Source organism: Lepidochelys kempii, chromosome 2, assembly GCF_965140285.1.
Source record: "Lepidochelys kempii isolate rLepKem1 chromosome 2, rLepKem1.hap1, whole genome shotgun sequence".
NCBI lineage: Eukaryota > Metazoa > Chordata > Testudines > Cheloniidae > Lepidochelys > Lepidochelys kempii.
This window is the reverse complement of record NC_136381.1, coordinates 29,950,188-29,973,752: the sequence shown is the minus strand read 5'-3', so window position 1 is coordinate 29,973,752 and position 23,565 is coordinate 29,950,188. Positions and strand designations below refer to the sequence as shown.

Sequence of the window (23,565 nt, the reverse complement as noted above, 5' to 3'; positions counted from 1 at the left end):
TGAAAAAAACCAAGTCAAGCCTGAAAATAAGGGGGACAGGATAACCTTAAGGGGTGGGTGTGTGGGTGGGGGAGATGGGAACAGGGAATGGGGGTGGGGAAATTGGAATCATGTTTTGCTAAAAGGGGAAATGGGAACAGGGACACAGGTGTAAGGCTCTGTGGTGTCAGAGCTGGGAAGGGGGACACTAAGGAAGGAAACTGGAATCATGCTTGCTGGAAGTTCACCCCAATAAACATCCAATTGTTTGCACCTTTGGACTTCGGGTATTGTTGCTCTCTGTTCATGCGAGAAGGACCAGGGAAGTAAGTGGGTGAAGGAATAAGCCCCCCAACACATACCACCTCCACACTGGTACAATCTAGTGCTGAATAATCTAGGATTAATGATATTTACATTCATTCACTTTTCTACAATGCCTTAATGGGAACTACTAGTAGGCTATGCCAGTAAAGCCTCAATAGCCATTGTTAATACCACTATATAGATCTGGTGGTGGAGGAAAGACGTGAACAGTGCAACTAATACCCTACCAAGTAATTCATAGCTCTGTCTAAGATGTTTTTAATGTCCACCATCTCCAAAAGGTCAGCCTAGAACCCATTAAATCTGTGTGGTAGTACCAGATGTGCTATCTCAGTGCCTTCAGGCTTTCCTTTTATTTGATTTTTTTTTTAAATGTATTACATGCTGACAAGAACAATCAAATGCAGTTTCAATAGGGGTATTTTTGTTTTTAATCTGGGATAATCATTACTGAGAGATCTTCACAAAGAACAGAGCTGTTTGAAGTTTGGCCATCCTAGAATAATTTGAACAAATTAATCAAATATTGATAAGAACATTGCAACATTTTCTTTTCTTATTAATGCCAATTCTGCTATAAAGAGCAAAACTATCTAGTTTCATGAAGATCTGATTTTTAAGATCAGTTTGGTTTTCCCTTGGTTAATTTTCTTTGTTTTAAAAATGGACTGTACAATTCCAACAGCATGAACCATTATATAATTACAACTCTAAAAAGACTGAAGATGTCACTTGCTTTTAAATACATTTAAATAAAACTAGTTAATCCTCCCTGTAAATTGTTCTCTAGGCCACAGATCACTAACATGAATAAAAATAAAAGTTGTAAAGGATCTGTTACAGGGTATTTTCATTTGGTGTTTTTTGGGTTTGTTTTTTTTTTATATTGTATTCATGATGTTATTATGATATAGGCAGGGTTTCAGCTATTGCACAATTCTGTGAGAGTTTGCAATGAAATCCACCCTTTGCACAGCCCATCCTGGAGAACTGTGCTTCCTAATCAAACCTTCCACTTAAAAAAATAATTCTAGCTTTATTTTTTGAAAATAAAGCCTTGAAAATCTGAACTACATGTAAAATTATGCAGTGCTGCCTTTTTGAATCTGCAGAAGGCCTGAAATATTTGAGAGATGATCTATGCCTCATTCATTTGAATAAGTTGTGAAGTCTGAAACCTAAAGGTGACATTTTACTTGTCAGCATTAAAAGATATTTGATAGCTCCAGAAACAGCAAATCTCTTTGTTGTCAGATGTTTGGCTGCTTGTGTTCCCTCTGTATGCTTTCCCAGCTTTGAGGAGGTAGCTGGCACAGCAGACCTTGCGTGAACCACAAGATTAGGTAAGCTAGGAAGGCACCCGGCCAGGTTTATTGTTGACAAAGCACAGGCCTAGCTCCCCGGATCGATGTCTACAGTTACACTAGCACATGTATGCCCATGACAATGGATGCAGCTCAGTGAATGGCGGGACTTTCCACCTCCCCTAAGCTGGCCAAAGACACTCCCTCTAATACTTTTGTATACACCAATACAAACAAGTTATGTTTTGCTGCTCTGACATAGTTATTTCCCCCTGACATGGGTTGTTACCGCCCCATTACCTTTTACACGTTGGTTTGATCAAAACATCTCTATCCATTATACTGTCATTCTGACCTTATCTTTAAGAGAGGTCAGCGTGTTCCTGTTATATTTTGTGAGGGCGGTGTTTTTACCATACTTGGTATCAGGGTGTTCTGGTACCATCCTTCTGGAATGTGTTTGCATAAGTGTCCTGTGCCTAACCTTTCTTAGGAATGTGTAGGTTTTTGCAATATTGGCCCTGTTCTTGCCAGGTTCTGTGAGCTTGCAAGCAGGCAGAGCCTGACTTCTGCTAACTTTGCTTCTTTGCTTTCTATCAGCAAAGCTTGACCACTACTTTAGTTCAGGCCTTAGGCCTCACACCAGGCTTCTGCTACAAGGTCTTGTCTCAGGCTCTTTCTACTATACTATTAAATGTATTTATTTCATAATCACAAACTTACTGCACTCCCCAAACCACCCCAAAAAACCCTACCTATCCTTGTCTAATGTTGTCATCCGCTATTAATACAAAAGTCTGTCACACTGAAGTACAAGACCTATTGTACTGATTGTGTTTTTCTATTTCATATTTAATAAAAATACTATTTTTTTAAAAGTCACAGTATTTCTAGTTTGTCACATCATACTGCCACAATGAAAGGAGACTCAAGGAGCTTGGCTTGTTTAGCCTAACCAAAAGAAGGCTGAGGGGAGATATGATTATCCCTCTGATATATTTAGAGAGCAAATACCAGGGAGGGAGAGGAATTATTTAAGCTCAGTACCAATGTGGACACAAGAAGAAATGGATATAAACTGGCCATCAGGAAGTTTAAACTTGAAATTAGACGAAGGTTTCTAACCATCAGAGGAGTGAAGTTTACCTGATCGCTATATTTGGGGTCGGGACGGAATTTTCCTCCAGGGCAGATTGGCAGAGGCCCTGGGGGTTTTTCGCCTTCCTCTGCAGCATGGGTCACTTGCTGGAGGATTCTCTGCACCCTGAAGTCTTTAAATCACGAGTTCAATAGCTCAGACATAGGTCAAGGGATTATTATAGGAGTGGGTGGGTGAGATTCTGTGGCCTGTGTTGTGCAGGAGGTCAGACTAGATGATCATAATGGTCTCTTCTGACCTTAAAGTCGATGAGTCTATGAAAATCCAGGAAATCTCCCATGCTATTTCAGTCCAATTTATCCAAGAATAGCACAAAGCCACAGGTAGAGCATATCTGGAAGGTAGTGTTAACTTATGATTATCTATCCATGTACTTCAATGTTCGTGTATTAAAGCTCCCATTAATTAGGGAACTTAAATCATCATGGAAAAGCAGTTGCCAAATATACACTCTGTAGTTATTATTGTTTTTGTTTGGGGGAGAAGCAAGACAAGGGAAGGAAAAGGAAACAGCATAATGCAATGCTTATTTTTGCCAATGCTTATTTTACACTAACTTCAGTAATTACATGCTCAAGACATGTTGGAATTACAGGGGCCCTCAAAACAGCAGAATTTCTAATTTTCAGATATTTAATGATTCCAAATGAGTGTGTCAAAACTTAGCTCGAGGTAATTTTCTGGTGCTGTTGATATGCAGGTCTTTCTTACTATTCTGCCACAGAGTAGAACAAGAGGATTGTCGCCAAAGGTAGTGTCATTAAACAGTCTCAATAATAGCAACATACTGTAGGAGTTTTCCGCATTAATATTAGGAGGAGAAACGGGAGAACTTTTGGGGCATAAGAAATAATTTACACCCCCCCCCAAAAAAAAAAAAAAAAGCTGGGGCATGCAAATCAAGAGTTAGCCCTGCCTCTCATTTCCCGATCAAAGTGGTCATACGTATGGCAAACTGTCAGCCCTCACTAAACAATAAATTATGATGAAGTTAAGCCTGGAAAATATTACTGCCTAAGCAGTAATGTCTGAGGATGGGCATGATGTAGCCTAAATAGTATCATTCCTATCTAGAAAGAACTACAAGGAAAGTTATAATGCAGTTCAAAGTGATTTCTAGTGCTTTTGACTAAAAAAGGAACACTAGAAACTCTTATAAAAAGTAAAGGAGTACTTGTGACACCTTAGAGAGTAACAAATTTGTTAGTCTCTAAGGAGCCACAAGAACTACTTTTCTTTTTGCGAATACAGACTAACACGGCTGCTACTCTGAAACATAGAAACTCTTATGGACACCAAGATAAGATCTGGATACCACTCCTCAGTCTTTCAGTAATAAATGCTCATAATAATGCATAGTCAACATTAAAATATTTAAAGCCTCATTTCATCCTAATATGCATAAATGGTTACTGTTATTGTGTGTCCAAATTAGGTGTTTGTGCACACACGTGTGGAAACTGCACACAGATATTAGGCAAGCGATTGCACTTACCCAGTTTAGAAAATCAGAGTATATATATTTATATCTACACCAAGAGAGGGAGAAAAAGAGAATGCATGGTGTGTGCATGGTGTGTGTAGTAGCAGTAACAGTATAAAAGGGTTTTATTAATAATATTATAATTACTACTACTGGTTTAGAATTGGCTCATTATTCATGATTTGTAAAACTATGAACACATTATGCAAGTAATATCACATAAATGCCAATAAATATCATTATACTACATCATATCACTAAACACTCTGCCTATGCCACTACAAGACATGTTTTCCAGACCTCAAAACAAATTCTGTAGCAATTTTATGAACCTCTTCCAATTTTTCAACTTTTTGAAGTGTGAATACCAGAACTGGGTACAAAAATTCTAATAACCGTCTCACTAATTTCATATACAGACATAGTATCAAATCCGTATTTGACATCCCTCTGCTTATACATCCAAGGATCACATCTCTACTCTTTTAGCTACAGTATCACACTGAGAGCTCATGGTTATCTACCATGAGCCATAAGTCCTTTTCAGTGTCAGTGCATTTCAGGATAAAATCCCCCATCATTAAAGTGTGATCTATATTCTTTGCTCCTAGAGGTAGGACTTTCTGTTTGGCTGCACTGAAGTGCATACTGTTCACATGAATACATTTTAGCAAGAGATGCAGGTTGATCTGTGTAACTGACTAGTGCTCATCATTATTTACTACTCCATCACTTTGTGTGTCTTCTCCAAATTTTAGCAGTAGTAATTTTATATTTACTTCCAGATCATTGATACGGATATTGAATAGCATTGCGCCAAGAACAGATCCCCGCAAGGCCCCACTAGAAACCCCCTGTTGGATGATGATTCTCTAGTGCAGAGTTCCCAGACTTGTTCCGCCGCTTGTGCAGGGAAAGCCCCTGGCAGGCCAGGCCAGTTTGTTTACCTGTATGTCCCTCGGCCCGCGCTGCTTCCAGCAGCTCCCATTGGACTGGAGCAGTGAACCGTGGCCACTGAGAGCTGCGACTGGCCTAACCTGCAGACGCAGCAGGTAAACAAACTGGCCTGGCCTTGCCAGGGGCTTTCCCTGCACAAGCAGCGGAACAAGTTTGGGAACCACTGCTCTAGTGTAATTACTTTTTTGCTGATATATCAATCAGTTTTTAATTCATTTAATATTGGCTACACTGATTTTGTATAGTGCTCTTAAAAAAAATCAGAATGACATCAGTGGTTGAGTGAAATGTCTTACCGAAGTATAAGCAGATCACGTCCTTAATCAAACTTCTGTTCTCATCAAGGAACAATATCAAGTTTGTTTGGCATATTTTCCATAAACCACGCTGATCAGCTTAATTGCACTGCCATCTTTTACTTCTTTACTGAGTGTGTCCCAGGTTAGTCTTTCCATGATTTTGCCCCAGATCAACATCAGGCTAACCAGCCTATAGTTACCCAGGTCATCCCATTTACCCGTTTTAAAGATTGGCACATTAGCTTTAATCTCAGTCCCCTGTAACTTCCCAACTGTTTTAAGTTTTGTTTCAAGAAAAAACTATTGGTGTCTTTGACATCTTCCCTCATGCTTCCTCTGTCACAGGCCATCTAATGGTAGATTATATGACCTGTGAAGAAGAGTATGAGAAAAGGGTGTTTGAGAGCCACCAGGCTGATAACAGGATAATTTCCCACCAGATCTTTTACAAAGTGATTTGTCAGATGCACAGTACTCCTTAGAGCTAGTTCCATAAGTTTTTGAAGGTAGACCAATAAAATATCTTTACATAAAAGCAGGGTTATAGTACTGTTTGACGAACTGCGGTTTGGTTTCACAATTAGAAAAGCATTTCCATTTTCTCTTGTTTTCTGCATACCTATACAGACTGGTGGGCTGGGCTGCCAGAAGTACCGATTTTCTACCTGAATGCAGGTTATCCTCTCATCTCCTTGCAGCTCATATCCAGGGTCACACTGAAAAATAACCGTGTCTCCAGGTTCTCTTCCATCCCCATTTCGAGTTCCGTTCATAGGAATACCAGGATCACGGCAGGCAGTGGCTACAGAGCCTAACAAGGACAAAAGAAATGTCAGCTTTTAATTCACATTAATTATACTGTATGTTTTTCATATCTGTTAAGTCGTTCTTCCAGTCCCAACAAGCTTCCATGTTCTTTGTGGTTTGGGGAAATTAACCAAAAATCAGCCAGTTAAAATGCTTCTTTGATACAATTATTCATTTTATTTGCCATTTGTTTTAATTACTGAATGTCACGTATTATATATATTTTTTCTATGTAGCATTTCAATACTGACAAAGCAGTCATATTTGCTAGCAGACTTTACAATCTGAGTTGCTAAACATAGGGACATTTTGGAGAATGAGAAAGCTGGCTCAAGAAGAGCAAGTTGCATAATTCATTTGTGTACCACTACATCTCCAGATGTTATGAATACTGTTTTTCTTAAATGTATCCATTGTTTAATATTTTGTAACAAACCTTGAAGTTACTTTTAATACACACATTATGTTAGCCACATTCTGTCCCGCTTTTGTAACTGTTGATGCACTGGCTTATTAAAAATATGAATGCACTTTACTCAGATAGAACTTGCAATCAAAGTACCAGCAAGCAGAATTGAGCTCATGTAACATGTCTAACTCACCATTTCCACCCACGATTACTCCGATTGCACGTATAATCACAGTAACTACTAGAGCAAATGTGCACATAGATTGTTTAATATCTTCCCGTAAACTTTATATATTATATACTATGGCCAAAATATTCAATTTTACATCTAAAATACATTCTGCCTACTTACATGCCACCTACAATGCATGTATATATAATAGTAATGTTCTCATATCCTGCCCTTAACAATTGAATAGCATGACTGTGCACTATTGAACAATTGCTGCATTCCATCCTAATGGTGCCTGAAGTGATTCTTACAAACAGTTTGGGACCTGGTGGGAGAACGCTGGTATTATAAAATGTAAGGTGATAGTACTGGCATATATTATTGTTTATATATTGGTTTTTTCCCATAAGTGGGTATGCACTTGCACCTTTAAGGTGAGGAAAAAAAAAGTATCTATCATCTCAAACTATAAACCTCACTTTGTGTGACCTCCAGCAACATGCTGATAAAACATGCACACATGCCCTTCCCACCCCAAGACATTTGTCACCACTGGTATCACTGACCTTTTTTAGAGGTTTCTAGAGAAAATGGATGAAGTTCCTCTCCTCTGGGATTTTTATTATTAATTATTATTATTATTTCTGATACTAATTCCTTTTTACCTCCCAACTCTAACTTTTCAACTATGGAGGAACTCTGGAGATCAAGGTAGAGACTGCCTCAGTATTGCTGAATTGTATGCACCCAATTCTCTTCCCAGCCTGTACATCCCATCACTGGATCATGACAAAAGGCTAACACAATCCCCCCTAGAGGCCCCAAAGTGGTGGTGCAGCTTCACACATCCCCAGCACAGGCCACTGTATGTCAGGCACAAGTTAACCCTAAGCCAGTTAAAGTTATTTGATAGCTCATCTTTCACCTTCAGGGAGTTAGCTGCCAACTGTCATATCTGTTATCCTTACTGTATACTGGTGTGTTTAACTTACTTTTGGCTCCTCCTTCTCGACTATGTGAATTCACACCATTGATAAAGAAATAAGAATTTGCTGGACCAGAAACTGTTTTTCTCTCTTAAATCAAAGAGTTGGACACTAAAGATGGCACCTTCTCTGCCTATAAGCAATGTGACTGCTATTGAATTTGGATTTCTGGAAAAGTCAGATCTCATATATGAACTCATATAGGAGGTTTGACTATTTGCAAAGACCTATGTAAGTTTATTGACAAACTGCACAGTTAGCTACTAATTTAGAATATACAGTTTCACATTAAACAGACAGTCTCACTTACGTTTTAAAATGTAAGAGCTTATTCTCTCACATAGATGAGGTAAGAAAAAAATCACATATCAGGTATTTAAGACTCATTGGTGTTCTTGAAAGGATAGATACATCTGATTTTCCTTTGCTTTATGGGAATAGCTAAATGAGTTCTTATGTTTGTCTAATGTGGAGAATTCTATTCCAGTGCTTTTATTTAAGAGACTTCTTAAAATATGGGGCGGGGGGGAAGGGGGAAATCTGAACCGCATCTCTATTGGTAATTTACGCACCCCTCTCATTCTATAACATGTTTCAGAGTAACAGCCATGTTAATCTGTATTTGCAAAAAGAAAAGGAGTACTTGTGGCACCTTAGAGACTAACCAATTTATTTGAGCATAAGCTTTCATGAGCTACAGCTCACTTCATCGGATGCATACTGTGGAAAGTACAGAAGACGTTTTTCTACACACAAACCATGAAAAAATGGGTGATTATCACTACAAAAGGTTTTCTCTCCCCTGACCCCACTCTCCTGCTGGTAATAGCTTATGTAAAGTGATCACTCTCCTTACAATGTGTATGATAATCAAGGTGGGCCATTACCAGCACAAATCCAGGTTTTCTCCCCCTTCCCCCCCCCAAAAAAAACACTCTCCTGTTGGTAATAGCTCTATCAAGCATTCTTATAACTACAATACCCACCTGCAGAAGTGAAGAAACAGATTGATAGAGCCAGAAGAGTTCCCAGAAGTCACTTACTACAGGACAGGCCTAACAAAGAAAATAACAGAACGCCACTAGCCGACACCTTCAGCCCCCAACTAAAACCCGTCCAACGCATTATCAAGGATTTACAACCTATCCTGAAGGATGACCCAACACTCACAAATCTTGGGAGACAGGCCAGTCCTTGCCTACAGACAGCCCCCCAACCTGAAGCAAATACTTACCAGCAACCACATACCACACAACAGAACCACTAACCCGGGAACCTATCCTTGCAACAAAGCCCATTGCCAACTGTGCCCACATATCTATTCAGGGGATATCATCACAGGGCCTAATCACAGCAGCCACACTATCAGAGGCTCGTTCACCTGCACATCTACCAATGTGATATATGCCATCATGTGCCAGCAATGCCCCTCTGCCATGTACATTGGCCAAACTGGACAGTCTCTACGTAAAAGAATAAATGGACACAAATCAGATGTCAAGAATTATAACATTCATAAACCAGCCGGAGAACACTTCAATCTCTCTGGTCACGCAATCACAGACATGAAAGTTGCGATATTACAACAGAAAAACTTCAAATCCAGACTCCAGGGAGAGACTGCTGAACTGGAATTCATTTGCAAATTGGATACAATTAACTTAGGCTTGAATAGAGACTGGGAGTGGCTAAGTCATCATGCAAGATAACCTATTTCCCCTTGTTTTTTCCTACCCCCCCCAACCCCCAGACGTTCTTGTTAAACCCTGGATTTGTGCTAGAAATGGCCCACCTTGATCATCATACACATTGTAAGGAGAGTCATCACTTTAGATAAGCTATTACCAGCAGGAGAGTGTGGTGGGGGGAGAGAAAACCTTTTGTAGTGATAATCACCCATTTTTTCATGGTTTGTGTGTATAAAAACGTCTTCTGTACTTTCCACAATATGCATCCGATGAAGTGAGCTGTAGCTCACGAAAGCTTATGCTCAAATAAATTGGTTAGTCTCTAAGGTGCCACAAGTACTCCTTTTCTTTATTCTATAACATGTTTTTAAAGCAAAATTTCAAATGAATTATTTTTCCACACCATCAAACTCTGCATTTATCCAAACTGCACACCTCTTTTACTTAAAAAAAGATGGAAAAACTTTCATGTAAGAGACACTGTAAATAAAACTGGGTCAGATCTATAGTTTCATATCCCAGTTAGAGTTCTGCTTATTTTTAAGTATTTAGAAGAGCAACCCAGAAAAAAGGAGAGGACACTGAACCGGTCTCACTTCAAGAATCAGATACAGAGTCCAAGACTGATATAAATACTTTGTAGTTTAAATTTTGAAGAAAAAATAATTTACTATACAATATTGATATAATTTACTTTTTTTTTGCATTGCTACATATGTTGGAATGCAATTTCTGTACTTTAACAAGCAAAGACTCTTTAGTCTTATGACAAGAAGAGCTGGTCCCTTTGAGTAATTTTTTATTATTATTATTATTATTTATTGTAAGCAGTCTGAAAACCTATAAATTACTAGAAGAGTTGGATAATTAAGACAGCTTGTCACACAATACTTTGGAAGTTTTATTCCCTATTTGTCAGTAATAACTTTTCAAGGATACAGCTACATAACAATAGATGGTTGATAGATTTGTGGGGAAGATGGTGTATGGGTACTGCACTGGTTTTACCTACATAGATCTGCCATGCTTCTGATGCTTTTGAGTTTCTTATTTGTATCTGTATTAAAAATATGTATTAGGTTTGGGAGATACCACCAGTTCTACCAATTTTCTCCATTTAAAAGCATAGGGAACCTCTCTCAAACCAGTGGGCTCTTTTAAGATCATACCACTGTACACAGAAACAAACTGTGAAGAGAACTGATAAGAATATTTCTATTAAAAGTAAAAAAAAAAAAAAAAAAAAAAAAAAAAAAAGAGCATGCTAATGTTTTTCCTCCCATTTTTTAGCCAACATTATTTGGAACACTGATTTGAAAAGGTAGTCTTATATGTTGTTCTATATATGAAGTAATGTATTCTTAAAATACACTCAAATGGAATGCAATCTCTACTGGTATATACAAATCTTTTGTATTAAAACTTCCATTTGTAATCTTGTAATATGTATTATTTTTACTTCCTCCCAGATTCCATTTTCTGCTGTAAGAATAACTGAGGGTTAAAACCTAGCTAAAAGAATATATTATCTTCATGAGTTTTTCTTTCTTAATATATTGCTGTTAATTTCAAAGGATCTTGTGTTTGTTCTACCTGGTGAAATTAATAGTTCTCTTATTGCATTTCTAATACTCATAGTTTCTTTGTCTGTTGACATGTCAATACCAACTTTCATCATTCAGCTATTAAAATTCAATAAATATAATTTTCAGCATAGTAAGAGATGGTTTGTAACTAGTCATTTCTCTCATGTGTTTGCTTTGAAGGGGAAAAGGAAGTGGTCAGATTCCTAGTAAAATAAAATACCCAGGATAAGTATTCTAGAATGCAGAAACATGCTTTACATAGGGCCAGATGCAAAAAAAACCAACCCCCCCCCCCAAAAAAAACGAACAAACAAAAAAAATACCAAAAAAACCCCACAACTGACCAAAACACAGAAAACAAAACCAATCTAACACTGCTCATGCAGGAGACAGGTGTGGGCCAAAGCTCTATACTATGCATCCTTATGCAATCTATGCATCACTTGAGAATGGGGGTTATTCGGATACCACTAGTCCCACAACTTTCCCAACAGCTGCTTTGTATAACTCCTAGTCTAGTTTTCTGTGTCTGACACTTGCTCATTATTAATACGGTTTGTATTTCTTTCTGAAATGCATTTATCGTCTTTGTGAGGTGTCTTTTTATTGGATTTTTGTCTTGCTTTCTACTTCTTATTCTCTCTTTTGTCTCATTTTTATGCCTTTTTTATTTCCTTTCTTCCTTCCACCACTCTCTCGTCAACTGTCTTAAGTACCTTCTGGCTGTATCGAAGAATCCCTTTCTATTAGCTGTTCAATTCTCTCAATCATCTTTCCCTATGAAAATTTGTGGAGTAAGCACAAATTCTAGCAAAGATAAAGTCCTTTATAACCTTGCTATTACACCTGCAATGCAGTCTTGAAAGAAGTATTTCTGTGAAGTGAATGGAGCTGACTACCACAGCTTATCATAAGCTTGTTGATAGACTGTAAAGCTCCTTGTGACATGCTCAATTAAAAAGTGTGTGTAAGGTCAATCTGCATTATATTCTTATCTTGGCAGTAATTAATTTGTGGTGCAACAAAAGGACCCCTACTGATCACAGCTATTGAACTTTGTGGTGAAGTTATGAAACACACATATTGCTGCAAGCTATATTTCATATGGGAAAAGGACTCTGATCCAATGCTCAGTTTAATAGCTATCACAGATCCACACAGCTCAAGGGAAGTATTAATAGAGTGAATATTTGTGTGTTGTCAGCAGGTGTCATTGAACCTGGAACCTTTGGAGCTTAGTGCATGAGCCTCTACTGCATGAGCTAAAAGCCACATGCCCCTTAGCTAAGGCTATAGAGCAGACTCATTACTCTCTCTAAGAGGTCTTGGTGCCACTAGATGGGACAGAGCACCACACCCAGGTCGTGTGTGGGTTACATATGCATGCACGCACTGTGTGTGTGTGTGTGTGTTCACATGTGCGCAGTGTGCTCATGTGTGTGTTTGGTATTTGCATGTGTCTGCGGTGGGGATTCAGAGGGGTCGGGCAACTTTTACATCACGGTCACCCCAGCCAGGAGACACCAATGTAGATCAGGAATAACACCACTGAAGCCACTCAAGGGCATTACACCAGTTTAAATATTTAAAGAGATTGATCATTTTCAGGCCAATGACTCTAGCCCAATGGTGGACTTGTGTGAGATTTAGACCGGGGAATGAGCGATAGCCCTGCTCAATGGCAACAACCAAGGAAATCTAAGTGTTTGAGGCTAGCTAGACTGGGTTTGAACACCATACTGTCTGCTAACGTTCTATGCTCCGCTTAGAAATTAATTTAATTTAGAAGCTAGGGATTGTAGAAAACTAATAAAGGAAGCAAAGGGACACAAGAAAAAAAATCTATTACCAGAAGAATTAAGGAAAATAAGTAGGAGGTCCCCCCCCCATATATTAAAAACAAAAATAATCCTAAGAAAAGTACTGGCCCAGTTCCTAGATGGAAATGGTAGCATCTTCAATAAATAATAATATTAATAATAACAACAACAAAGCAGAAAAGGAAAAAGGGTTCAATAAATATTGCTGTTCTGAATTTGGGGAAAAAACACGATTTACTCTTCTCATAATGATGAAGATATTCTTTACATTTCAGTAGTAACTTATGAGGTTGTTAAACAGGAGCCGCTAAAGTTAGCCATTTTTAAATTAGCACATCAACAGAGAATTAACATTCAAGAGTTTTAAAGGAGCTGGCCAATTAGCTTACTAAATCATTAATGTTGATTTTAAGTAAGTCTTGTAACACTTGGGAAATACCAAGAGAGTGGAAGAAAGCTAAAAAGGGTAAATGGGATTGTCACAGATGTTGCAACTTTATGCAATATTTTTGGGAACCATATTATGTTAACTGTATGAATGAATTATTTAACACTGTGGGCCAAGGATTGTGCAACTCTATGAAAGAGTCGCCAGAGCTCCATCAAGAACTAAAACCAGCAGTGGACAACTAAGGTGAATCACATAGGTTACTTCCACAGAAATAGCAATTACTGGGGATGGTTGCATATATTGGCTCAAACTATTTTTTTCCAAAAAGCAACATACAAAGAAAGATTGCTCGATATTAAAAAAAGCTGGGTTTAAACTGACTCGGGACCTTCTCTCTGATCGAGCAAACAGACAATCCATTCCATCTGTCCAAGGGCCTCATTAAATGCAGAAGGGTTGAAAAGACATTGGCCTCCTACAGCCCCATAACAGTGATGGGTGATCTCTGGTAAGCTTTTAGCTTGAGTATAGGAACTTTCATTTTTTTTAAACCTGTTTTCTCTATAATGCTTTTATCTTTAGAATAAAGATGCTTGCTTAGAAAAAAAAGCAATCTCGTGTCCTGTAATGGCTGGCAATACACTCTTCATAGCACTCAGAGAGCAAAACATGGGAGCTAGCATTTAGCTAGACTGGCTTGTTGGAAAGATCACTATGTATGGCAGGAAGCTGTGCATCCTTAAAATCCTGGTCAGGAGGGAGAGAGGAATAGGTCTTTGCCCAAGAGAGGTGAGAGCTCGGAGCCAGAAACCTTAAGTGGGTGTCCTCAAGAGACTACGGAGGGGGGAATATAGGTGTAACTACCCTGAAACTGACAGGAATTACCGAGTTAATTATAGGCCTGGCAGTCTGACACTGGTCCCAGGCAGAAAATGGAGCAGCTGATACAGGACTCCATTAATAAAGGATCAGTGACAATCAGGGTAGGTTTATGGAAGTTAGATCCTGTCACACTAACTTAATACACATTTTTGATGAGATTACAATTTAGTTAATAGAGGTAACAGTGTTAATATAAGACTTCTGTAAGGCATTTGACTTGGTCTCACATGACATTTTGCTTAAAAAAAACCACAAGAACGATACAAAATTAACATGACAAACATTAAATTGATTAAAAATGGATTGACTGAGAGGTCTCAAAATGTATTTCTCAATGGGGAATCATCATCAAGTGAGTGTGTTTCTATTGAGATCCCTCAGGAATTGGTTCATGGCCCTATGATCTTTATTTTTTTTTAATCAATAACCTGGAAGAGACCATAAATCATCATTGATAAAGTCTGCAAGGGGCACAAAGACTGGGGAGTGTTAAATAATGAAGAGGCCAGGTCATAAATACAGAGTGATCTGGAGTGCTTGGGCACAAGTGAACACTATATGTTTTAGTAGTATGTAAATACATACATCTAGGAACAAAGAATGTAGGACATCCTTACAAGATCGGAGGGGGGAGGAGCTCTATACTGGGAACCAGTGACTCTTGGAAAATATTTGGGGGTTGTGTTGAATAATCAGCTGAACGGGAGCTCCCAGTGCAACACTGTAGCCAAAAGGGCTAATGAGATCCTTGGATACATAAACAGGGGAATCTTTAGTAGCAATAGAGAGGGTTATTCTGCCTCTGAATTTGGCACTGGTGTGACCACCTCCTGAAATACTGTGTCCAGTTCTGGTGTCCACAATACAAGAAAGATGTTGATAAACTGGAGAAGGTTCAGAGAAGAGCCACAAGAGTAATTAAAGGTTTAGAAAACATGCTTTATAGGGATAGACTCATGGAGCTCAGTCTATTTAGCTTAACAAAGAGAAGGTTAAGGGGTCACTTGATCACAGTCTGTAAGTACATGGGGAACAAATATTTCATAATGGGTTCTTCAGTCTAGCAGACAAAGGTATAACGAGATGCAAAGGTTGGAAGGTGAAGCTAGACAAATTCAGCCTGGAAATAAAGCATTAAAAGTTTAACCATGAGGATAATTAATTATTGGAACAAGTTACGAAGGGTCATGGTGGATTCTCCATTCCTGGCAATTTTAAAATCAAGATTGGATTTTATTTTTTTAATTCAAAAGAAATTATTTTGGGTAAGTTCTCTGGCCCATGTTCTAAGAACACAAGACTGGCCATATTGGGTCAGATCAATCGTCCATCTAGCTCAGTATTTGTCTTCTGACAGTGGCTGGTGCTAGATGCTTCAGAGGAGTGAATAGAACAGCACAATTTACTGAGCAATTCATCCTCTATTGTCCAGTCCCAGCTTCTAGCAGTCAGAAGTTTAGGGACACCCAGAGCATGAGGCTGCATCCCTGATCATCTTGGCTAATAGCCATTGAGGGACCTATGGTCCATGAACTTATCTAATTCTTTTTTTCCCCAGTTATACTTTTGGCCTTCACAATATCCCCTGACAACAAGTTCCACAGGCTGACTGCATTATTTGAAGTACTTCCTTATGTCTATTTTAAACCTGTTGTATACAGGAGGTCAAACCAGATAATCACAATGATCCTTTCTGGCTTTGAAATTTATGAATCTATTACTCCATGAGGCATGGTATAAAATACATTGTCATGGAGTCCTCTAATAATCATGTACTGGTGTACATTCTTGTAAATAAAGTTGATATTCTGTGTCTATGTCAATCATCTCTATCTCAGAAAGGAAATAACATCCTCAGGGGGTTCAAAGGTTCCTGACAATTCAAAAGCCATGACAATTTGTTATTTGACTGTTACTTTCAGGAGATAACAGCTCCATTTATATACAATAAAGCTATTTTTTAAACATAGCAATGTAGGTGTAATAATGTAACCACTGATAGAGTTAATTTGTAAAATGTATCAAGATTACTTGCAGTAAACAGTGATTTATAAATTGAGTTTTTTGAATGCATGGCAACTGTACTATAATTTAAAAGGCCCGATTCTCCTCTTTTATACTGGTATAAATCAGGAATAACACCACTGAATACGTGCCAAAGTGTTTTGGGTTGTTTTTCTTTGGCAGGGGAAGGGGAGCGGTTTGTGGCTTTGTTTGGTTTAACTTTATGGAATGCATTTTCAGGACACAACCCTATTGTATTCAAACTCCAAGCTTCTCAAATTCCAAGCAATCTAGAAGCCAGAGCATCTCAGACAGAAAGACATTTCCCAAACAAGTTTATTCTTAACCTGTCTAAGCCCAATGTGTATTTCCAGACCCTATGCACCTTATTTAAGTCTTTCCATAAGTCGGGGTACTGTATTTCAAACTCATATTGTCCTGAACCAAGGGCAGTTCAGACAGTTGTTTAAAAAAAATCCAGACAGTTGTTTAAAAAACTCAAGCTGCCTCAAACTTGAGCTAACCCCTTTACTTAAGTATTGACTTCAAATCTAACAATGACCATCCCAAATAAAACTTTTAGGAGCAGCTCCTCTCTGAAGAGTAACGATGCAAAATGGCCACTCTGCTGTCAGACTGCACTTGACATATCTGCTGAATTACTGATTAAAATACATTCTAACTACTTTTAACTCCTGTAGCTTCTGTTGATCCAATACAGATTTGGGAGCAGTATCAACAAAATCATGAACTTAATTCTGATTGCAATGTGTGTGTGTGTGTGATTTCTGTGTTTCCCAAGTTTTAGAGCCCATGTAATTTTTAGAACTAGCAGTTACATAAACTTCTGCTTATTGGGCTTACAAAATCCTTGACATTGTCCTGGCTCCAAGCTGAGAAATTATTATTAATTATTATTAATTATTATTATTATTAACAGTCATAGTTTGTATCTTTTAAGAAAAAAGATGGATAACAGGCATGAGGTTAATACATTATACTACATTATTTTTTATTTACAAATTTCCTATAGATGGCTTTGAACAGAATGGATTTTAAAAGCAAAAAATACAGCACAGCCCTTATCAAGTCTTCTTGGGTAATTTTCAGAGCTTTTTCTTTTCCAGTATGGCTCATAATTACATCTCTCTCTCTCTAAATACAACTATGCACTACTGAATGCTTTTTATTCCTTAACATTTGCCCACAGCTTCAAAACTGTGCTTGAAAACCAGTCCCAAATTAATGGACATATGGTTTCAGATACGAGGCTCAGCCAGGCAGATCACTTCCACTACTAGGTCTGGGAAATAGGACAGCATGGGTTGCCATACAGCAAAAAAGTGCCACCAAACAGGTTTGGAACCTATTTTATTTCAACAGAGCACTTTTTCCTTTTAGAGAAATTGGTGTCTATAATGTCTTCATTTCCACTTACACCATTTTTTCCTTCCGGTTATGATTGACCACAATATTTTCAGTCATTTTATACCAGCTCTATCCCCTCTTTGGATGTATGTAAGCCCTGTTTGCTTGGAGTGACACTCTGTCCCCCTCTAGTGGCGGCTATGCCAGCTAGAGATTGATGGACCTGCTACAGCCTTAGCTAAGAGAGGTGTGTTTCAGCTCTGGCAGTCAAGGCTTGTGCCTTTAGCTCAAGAGGTCCCAGGTTTGACACCCATTGCCCATGCCCGTGTGGGTTGGTGTTACATAGATATAGATACACACACAGAGATAAATCTGGTGGCAAATAACCAAATTCTCTGAAAGAAAAAAAAATGCTCTTAGCTCAAGAAATATTCCCTAGACATTGAGAATCATGCCCATTATCACCCAGTTACTAATCTTCCTTCTTTGGAAGAGATTATTGAGAAGGTTATAGTGAGACAATGCTAATTATACATCTGAAGCCCTCAGATTTTATTGACTCATGTCATTCTGGTTTTAGAATTGGAATGGAATGATACAGCATTGAAACTGCACTGGCCTCAGTCAATATTCTCTCTAATCTATCCTACATTTCTACCTACCGGGCTCCCATTACCTCAGATATACAGACCTTCCAAGTATTTAGCAAGATAGCTAAATATTGTGAGATAGGAAATTATTGTCCCCAACTTACTGATGGGGAACTGAAAGACACAAAGCCTGACGGTATGTCTAACTGCAATGAAACACCCACACCTGTCCCATGTCAGCTGACTCAGCCTCATGGGGCTTGGCCTATGGGGCTGTTTAATTGTGGTGTAGACATTCAGGCTCAAGCTGGAGACAGACTCTGGGACCATATGAAGGGGGGAGAGTCATAGAGCCTGGTTTCCAACCCGAGCCTGAACATCTACACTGCAATTACACAGCCCCATAGCGTGAGCTCTGCAAGACCGAGTCAGCTGACACAGGCCAGTTGTGGGTATTTAATTGCAAGGTAGACTTAGCCTGAATTACTTGCCAAAGATCAGACAGGAAGTATATGGTAGAATTAAGCCCACATGTCTTTGAGTCCCACAACAGTGTCCAGATGAGTGATGGGCAACCTGTGGCCCATGGGCTGCAAGCAGCCCCTCAAGGTAATCTGATTGTGGGCCACAAGACATTTTGCAGACATTGACCATCTGCAGGCACAGCCCCCTGCAGCTCCCAGTGGCCCTGGTTCACCGTTCCTGGCCAGTGGGAGCTTCGGGAACATGCCAGAAACCTCAACTATATTGTACATAATAGAGTATGACCAAAAATACATAAGCAGTTTGAGCCAAGGTTGATCTTTAAAATGTGAGACCCCTTTGAATTCAACTACCTATTTAAAAGATGATCAGAAGACCCTCTGCTTATTTTTAGCCCCTGGGCATGGTAATTTGACTCAGTACATAAAACTGTATATAGCACTTTTCATCTCAGATCTCAAAGCATTTTACAAAGGGGGAAATTGAGGCACAAAACAGTAAACTAATTTGCCCAAGGACAAACAGTGAGTCAGTAGCAAGGCCTGAAAAAAGAAAACTATTGTTTCCTAACTTTCTGTAGCTCTCAATCTGCTCTCCACATTTCCTCTGTATAATCTAGAGAAGACTCTATTCCTGCAGAAAGACTTAGAGCGTGCACCAAGTCAACTTCCAGCAACCTTAACTGAGAAGTTCATTAACATGCTGTGACTTTTCTGTAGCAGGCTGTTCTCATAACTGCAGCAAAATAGACTGTAGACTAATCAATATAATAAGGGAACCAAATACAAATTTACAATATGCCAAAGAAAGAAGAACTCGCATGTTAGTCAGCTGGGGAAAAAAGCTTCTTTGCAGGTGGAGGACAGAGAGCAGCATGCCCAGGCCTCATGCAGCTTTCCTCCCTAATGGGGGCTGCTCCTCAGCCAGATGATCAAGATCCCCTTTATGTACAGTAGGGGCATGCAAACAACTTATTTTCTTACCTGAATGCTACTATGGCTGGCCAGCTCCCACCACCACTTTAGATATTCAAATACTATGGTGAATGGGGTCATAAAAGTATCCCTAGACAGACCCCTGTCTCATTCAGCAACTAGAAGAGGAAGTGGCACCCAGAATAGTTTAACCCTTATATCTCTGAATCTATTTTTACTAGCTATTGCATAATCAGAAATAAAATACATGCTATAATCTAAATTTTCAAAATATTTTAGTTGCCAACATTTCAAAGCCACTGACTCATACCAATTTATTCGTATGGCAACATTTTGACTGTGCACCATTTAGATCAGATGTCAGCTTTAAATAATTTAATAAAACAGAAATGATTAACAAATGAGAAAGGATTAATAAGAAAGATACAGAGAACTCTGTTAGAAATACAGCATAAGAGTATTTTCATTCACTACAGTTCTGCATTTGGGTCAGAGAACGGATTTTTTTTTTTCACTTTCTGTTTTGTTTTGTTTTATAGAAAACTATAAGGTTCTGGGGTGATTTCCATTAGTAGGTGAAGAAAGCCCCATTGATTCATCACTTCATTATTAACAGCCAGATTTGTTATCTCAGATGTGTGGTACATGTTTCCACATAGCTTGAAAAGAAAGAATGTTAGCAGATTTATCAGGATTCAAGAAGATGTGTTTTACAAATGTGAAATTAAAATTTGGACTTTAAACATTATTTTGAGGGATAATACATTACTAATTAGAATCAAATGCTTCCCTGATTTATGATGACATTTTCATGACTAACTTAAAATTTACTCTCAGTTGTACATTTGTAAATCTAGAGTAACTCCACTAAGATCAAGAGATTTACTTGGGCTTTACAGTGGTATAAATGGGAGCAGTTTCTCCCAATGGGGTTGCATATGGTTTAAGTCAGGACAGAGTTTGTGGCTCGGGGTTCATTTTAATTAAAATTAAAATAACTACGCAAAAATTACAGGTTTCAGAGTAACAGCCGTGTGAGTCTGTATTCGCAAAAAGAAAAGGAGTACTTGTGGCACCTTAGAGACTAACCAATTTATTTGAGCATTAGCTTTCGTGAGCTACAGCTCACTTCATCGGATGCATACCGTGGAAACTGCAGCAGACATTATATACACACAGAGATCATGAAACAATACCTCCTCCCACCCCACTGTCCTGCTGGTAATAGCTTATCTAAAGTGATCATCAAGTTGGGCCATTTCCAGCACAAATCCAGGTTCTCTCACCCTCCACCCCCCCCCCCACACACACAAACTCACTCTCCTCTGGTAATAGCCCATCCAAAGTGACAACTCTCTTCAGAGTGAGTTTGTGTGTGGGGGGGTGGAGGGTGAGAAAACCTGGATTTGTGCTGGAAATGTCCCAACTTGATGATCACTTTAGATAAGCTATTACCAGCAGGACAGTGGGGTGGGAGGAGGTATTGTTTCATGATCTCTGTGTGTATATAATGTCTGCTGCAGTTTCCACGGTATGCATCCGATGAAGTGAGCTGTAGCTCACGAAAGCTCATGCTCAAATAAATTGGTTAGTCTAAGGTGCCACAAGTACTCCTTTTCTTTTTACGCAAAAATTGACAGCTTCTGCAGAGAAGAGCAAGGAAACCATTTTATTCTTCTGTCAATTGTTAATTGTTCTCAGATAGGAATACTATAGCCTAAAGTACCTTTGGCTACAAGGCACCAACAGGGTGTTTTATGTGTAAACATTAATTCACAATATCTACCTGTACAGAGAAAACACATCCCATATACTACTAATTTAAGAGTGAGAAAGAGATAACAATTACTGCTGCTACTAGTACCAATCACTAACCTGTGACAGGAATTGAAAGCTTTTCATGGGCACCAGTGTAACTAGCTGTAGCCTTAGAAATTATTGCTAGCTTGAAAGAGAGAGATGGGCAGCGAGTGATGGAAGAAATAAATCCACAGAACAGCTTCATATGTTTAAGTCTTTCAATGGTCCTGGAGCTCTTAACAAAACAAAAAACATAGTCCTAAAACTCAGGAGTCTGTACATTAATGAATATTTCTGACAGGAAATTTCTCTCAAGTCTCTGAAAGCTGCACATCAAATTATTAATTAAATTAAATTGCCTAATTAAATTAATGGCCTAATTTAAAGCCTATTGAAATCATCAGATCAGGCCCTGGAAAAATAAAGGTGAGAAAAATTGTCTCTTACAGCATAAAGAACAGGAAAAAAGTCTTATTGTTTCTGTTTAAGAGGGGTAAAAGAGTAACTATATATTAAGGAGTGACACCTGTACCAACAACGCTGTAAAATGTAAACAAAACAATCCAGTCGTACAGAAAAAAGCTGAATCTCAGAAATCCATTCTGAAATCCACTGAAGATTAAGGACAGCAGCACTAGAAGTCTCGGCCATTGGAGAAATACAGCACAAAATTGCACAAGTTTCATCTCAGGAAACCTTCCCAAATGGAACTGTGTGGGAAAAGGGGGTTGTCCAAGCAAAGCGGAGAAGCAGAAAATCTGGGAGACAGATGCGGTCATAAATCAGTGACCAGACAGGGATACAGTGCTAAGCCTGGGAATCTATTAAAGGTTGTCTACTATTTACAACATCGTTTGAAAACCATGTATTGGTAGGAGATTACAATAGCTTATATTTTAGCTCTTCAATATCTCTCTTAAGAGTCAGATATGGGTTGTAATAAAATATATTTAAGATATTTTCATATAGGAATACAATATGTATTTTAACTTGTTTTTTATTGCCGGTGTTAAAATACAACTCGTATTGTCAGGTATGGCAAGGTACCTTCTTGGTCTCATCATCCTCTGCTGTTTTTTATTTTTTTTTTTTTGCCTTGGTGAGACAGGCTTGGGGTAAAACAGTCCCTCTTGGCTGCATGGGGTAGTCCATCCTTCTCTCAGCCAGTGTTTTGGGCCTGTTTTTCTCCTTTATGGGAGGGAATGCAGCCTCCCCTCCTGGAGAAGCTTGCTCCCTTACTGCTACTGCCAACTTGAGTCCTTCCCTCTCCGCTCCTCCTCTTCTCCCAACAGGGGAGGGTTTAAAAAGGTCTCAGGGAGCTCTTAGTTGGAATCAGCTGATCCTAATTGACCTCAGGTAACCCCTTCTCAGCTGAACCTGATTGTCCTGTAATCACCCCTCCTCAGTTGATAGGGAGGAGGGTCTTTTAACCTTCTGGACTGTTTTCTACCCCTCCCCCTTGCAGCTGTTTGTCCTGAGTTTATCACACAGGTTAACAATTACATGGATATGGGTACAATGTCTTGTTTCAATATATTTTAAACATTAATTATAAAGAACTCAAACAATATTACACAAACAGAAAAGTACAACATAGTAACTGTGCCATTTTAGACTCACAATCAGCTGAAGTTAGTCGATTCATCTTTAGTTGTTTGGTTATTTAGTTTGGGTATTTGAGGTCTGGGGAGGAGAGGGGAAAGGAATATCTTTATACCACAATTAACTGCTATCACATTAATCATAATTAGAGTGTCTAATCCAAAGACCACTGAAGTCTATAGAAAGACTCTAGTAAAATTTAGTGGGCTTTGAATCAAGCCGCCAGCCCAGTAATGAAACAATATATTATAGACAGATTTAAATTATGTTCTGGAAGTCAGGAAAGCAAACTTTTTTAAAAGAAATCTTAGAAAGGCCATCTTCCAACTCCTTGAATGATGCCTTCACTTTGAAAACCATATCTCTCTCTACCATAAATTACTTTTTAGTTGCAATGAAGGCAATGTAAACTGAAGAAAAGCTTTTTGATTAATTTTAATTCATCTGTCTGGACCTGGATTATATAGTGCATGTCTGAGTCAAAACAGATATTTGTTCCTTTCTCTTTTTATTTCATTTGTTTGCAGGGCCCGA

The 23,565-nt window shown here is 38.6% G+C and overlaps 1 protein-coding gene across 2 annotated transcripts in view; it reads right to left on the bottom strand.

Moving 5' to 3' along the window:
* CSMD3 (CUB and Sushi multiple domains 3) overlaps positions 1-23,565 on the bottom strand; it is a 1,215,628-nt gene that overhangs the window by 334,610 nt on the left and 857,453 nt on the right. For both annotated transcript variants that reach the window (XM_073330296.2, XM_073330291.2), the window contains one exon: positions 6,128-6,319. In XM_073330296.2, coding sequence (XP_073186397.1) covers positions 6,128-6,319 — 192 coding nt within the window. The remainder of the gene's footprint in view (positions 1-6,127; positions 6,320-23,565) is intronic.